At 33.2% G+C, this 2,966-nt stretch overlaps 1 protein-coding gene across 1 annotated transcript; it reads right to left on the bottom strand.

Moving 5' to 3' along the window:
- Nucleotides 1–826: 826 nt before the first annotated feature.
- Nucleotides 827–2,668, bottom strand: LOC132747505 (octopamine receptor beta-2R-like). The gene has a single exon (XM_060736904.1). It carries the CDS (start codon nucleotides 2,003–2,005, stop codon nucleotides 830–832), a length of 1,176 nt encoding a protein of 391 aa, XP_060592887.1. The 5' UTR covers nucleotides 2,006–2,668; the 3' UTR covers nucleotides 827–829.
- Between the last annotated feature and the right edge of the window lie 298 nt (nucleotides 2,669–2,966).

Below are 2,966 nucleotides of genomic sequence, written 5' to 3'. Positions count from 1 at the left end.
GCTCAAGTAAAATTCTAAAAGTATCCATCGGAATTTACTGGTGATGTTCAGCTGACAAAAAGAGTGGCGCAGTCTTTTTATATTTTAAGTAGATTTGTATGTTATTTAAGAAATTTTCCAATATTACTTTATGTTGAATAACCATTTTAACAGTCAATCTATTGAAATGTATACTAGTCAATTCAGCTCAACTTGACAATAAAAAATTGAGCATAATGTCACTTTTATAAGATGAAATGAGCCGCGTCATGACAAAACCAACATAATGGGTTTGCAACCAGCATGGATCCGCGCAGTCTGATCAGGATCCATGCTTTTCGCTAAAAGTTTCTCTACTTGTTAAAGGGTTTGTAAACGAACAGCATGGATACTGATCAGACTGCGTGGAAGCGCAGGCTGGTCTGGATGCATGCTGGTCGCAAACGCATTATGTTGGTTTTGTCATTATGCGGCTCAAATTATCTTCGGCTGTGACCAGGTACATGTAACAGCACAGTAATAGATCGTTCACACAAAAGGTCAACGCGGCAGTATCATGATCATCCAAAGACTCTAGGTTGCATTTAAAGACCCCATTTACCATGGATTGGATAGTATAACAGCATTTCCAATGTCTATTTTAAAAGTATCATATAGATCTTTTAATGAAAAAGTACATCTTGAAAATAAAAAATTGTATTAATGCGCTTTAGTCACAATATTATAATACATTGTATTATTCATATATCAGCAGTTGTGCATAAACATAAATAATTAAATTTATATCATTTAAAGCAGACGAAAAAAGAAAAAAAAATGTATCAAAAATCTAATTATAATAAAAAACTTATCACACATGAGATTTATTTCCATTTCGTACAAGTTTATCAGAATTAATGTGAACAACATTGTCTCTGTTTTCATATTGTCCAGCAGTCAACACTACACCAGAATTGTTTTCACTATTGCTTCCACTAAAAAACTTGTTACATTTAAGTAATTTCCTAAAGGCGCTTCTAAAGTCCCTGTTAAAGTAAGCATATATAACTGGATTTAAGCACGAGTTGAGGTAACCAAGCCAAAACAGGGCAGAACCTAGCGTTTGGGGATATGGACAGGAATCCCCGCATAATGTTGTTACAAAGTACCAAGTAAAGAAAGGAAGAAAACAGAACACAAAAGCACCCATAATTATACCCAATGTTTTCGCCGCTTTATGTTCTCTCCGCATGCGCTTTCTTTCATTGCGTCGTTCACTTTGATCGTCATTCAAATTAGTATTTTCTGACGGTCTACCCTTTAAATGATAGCCTGTTTGCTTTATTTGTGTTTCCTGGCGCCTTGCTTCCATAAAGATCTTTAAATATACAAACACCATAATGGTACACGGTATCCAGAAAGAAATGCTAGAGGATATGACAGCGTAACCTTTATTTACAACGAATAAACATTGGTCAGGACTGTTTTCCATTTCCTCTAATGTGTCTGTAGTCGTATACCAATGAGATTGAATAGGAATATAGGAGATTAAGATAGATGAAATCCAAGTGATGGCAATCATAATAAAAACTCTAAAACGTGTCATCTTCGACTCATATTTGAAGGGATGGATTATTGCGATATATCTATCCATTGATATACAGCACAAATGAAGAATAGATGCTGTACTAAAAAGGACATCATTTGAATTGTACACGTCACACATTACTCTTCCGAAAATCCATTTCCCGGATATTTCTATACTTGCATTAAATGGCATTACGAGAATTGCCACTAGAAAATCCGCGCAAGCCAATGAGACGATAAAATAGTTAGTAATAGCTCTCAAGCGTTGGAATTTCATAACAGCGATTACAACAAGGATATTCCCGAATACCGCTCCCAGCATGACGATTATCATCACCGTCGTCTTCAGGATTACAAAGGCCACTTGTCTATTTTGCAGCGTCTCGTTGCTCTGGAAACTGCCATTTTCCGCGCTCTTATTAATATGATGTGATAGAGACTTTGCTTGATCCATGTACATATCTTTACATACACAGCGTTGGTATCAACAAAATTCTCAAAAAAACCCAGGTAATTTGAGCCACGTTTTGCAATTATTGGTTTCAACGTGTTACACCTATTGCTTTAAAATTTGAGCACGAATTTCAATTTATTTTAATAATAATCTATCTCGAAATTAAATACTGTTTTCCTCTTTTTTTGTTCAGCAGATAGGTTTTTGCACAATTGCCAGAAAAAACGATTTTTATTGTTGGTTTAGACACAAAGTAAGAAGTGAATATTGATTCCGCCGCCTTAATAAAATTTTCTTTCCATTTAATTAATACTAAGCGTTTCAATGTGTTATTTTATCCTTCCAATTATATATTTTTTTCTCTCCGAAATTGTTAATCAAAGTTCAAAGCTACTTTGTAAAAAACTGATTTCCAACACTTGAAGATGTCTATGTGATAACCCTAAAACATATTGAAGTAGCACTTCTCACATTTCAGAATGGCTAATTATTTTATCCTGGCAAGTGTTGTATGTTTCTCTTGATTTATATGTCATCTAGATGAAATTCCCTGCTTTATAAGACAATCGTACGATATGTGACAAACTCAATTAGTTTGGAACATTACCACTTTAGCCTTCGTTATATCCATAAGATAACAGTCTGTTTCAGCTAGTAGCAGATTTCCAGTACTTCCTGAAAGATAGAAAACATTAATTGCATACAGTAAAGGAAAAGTGAATTAATAATCAATTCACTGATATTATGTTTTAGTAAGCAAATATTATAAAATGGATGTTATACTGCGTGAGTGAAATACAACAATATGCTCATTTTATATCTATGCTCTTTACTGAATTATATAATGCTTACAAAATGAATTGCAGTGGTTGAAATGAGCAATCTGCAACAAATAATAATAATAATAATTATGATAAAAATAAAAATAATAATAATAATATTAATAACATTATATAAGTAATAAAAA

Source organism: Ruditapes philippinarum, unplaced genomic scaffold (genome assembly GCF_026571515.1).
Source record: "Ruditapes philippinarum isolate M1 unplaced genomic scaffold, ASM2657151v2 ctg1242_1_1_1_1, whole genome shotgun sequence".
In the NCBI taxonomy this organism is placed as follows: Eukaryota; Metazoa; Mollusca; class Bivalvia; order Venerida; family Veneridae; genus Ruditapes; species Ruditapes philippinarum.
The sequence above is the reverse complement of the archived record's forward strand: the minus strand, read 5'-3'. Positions and strand labels throughout refer to the sequence as shown.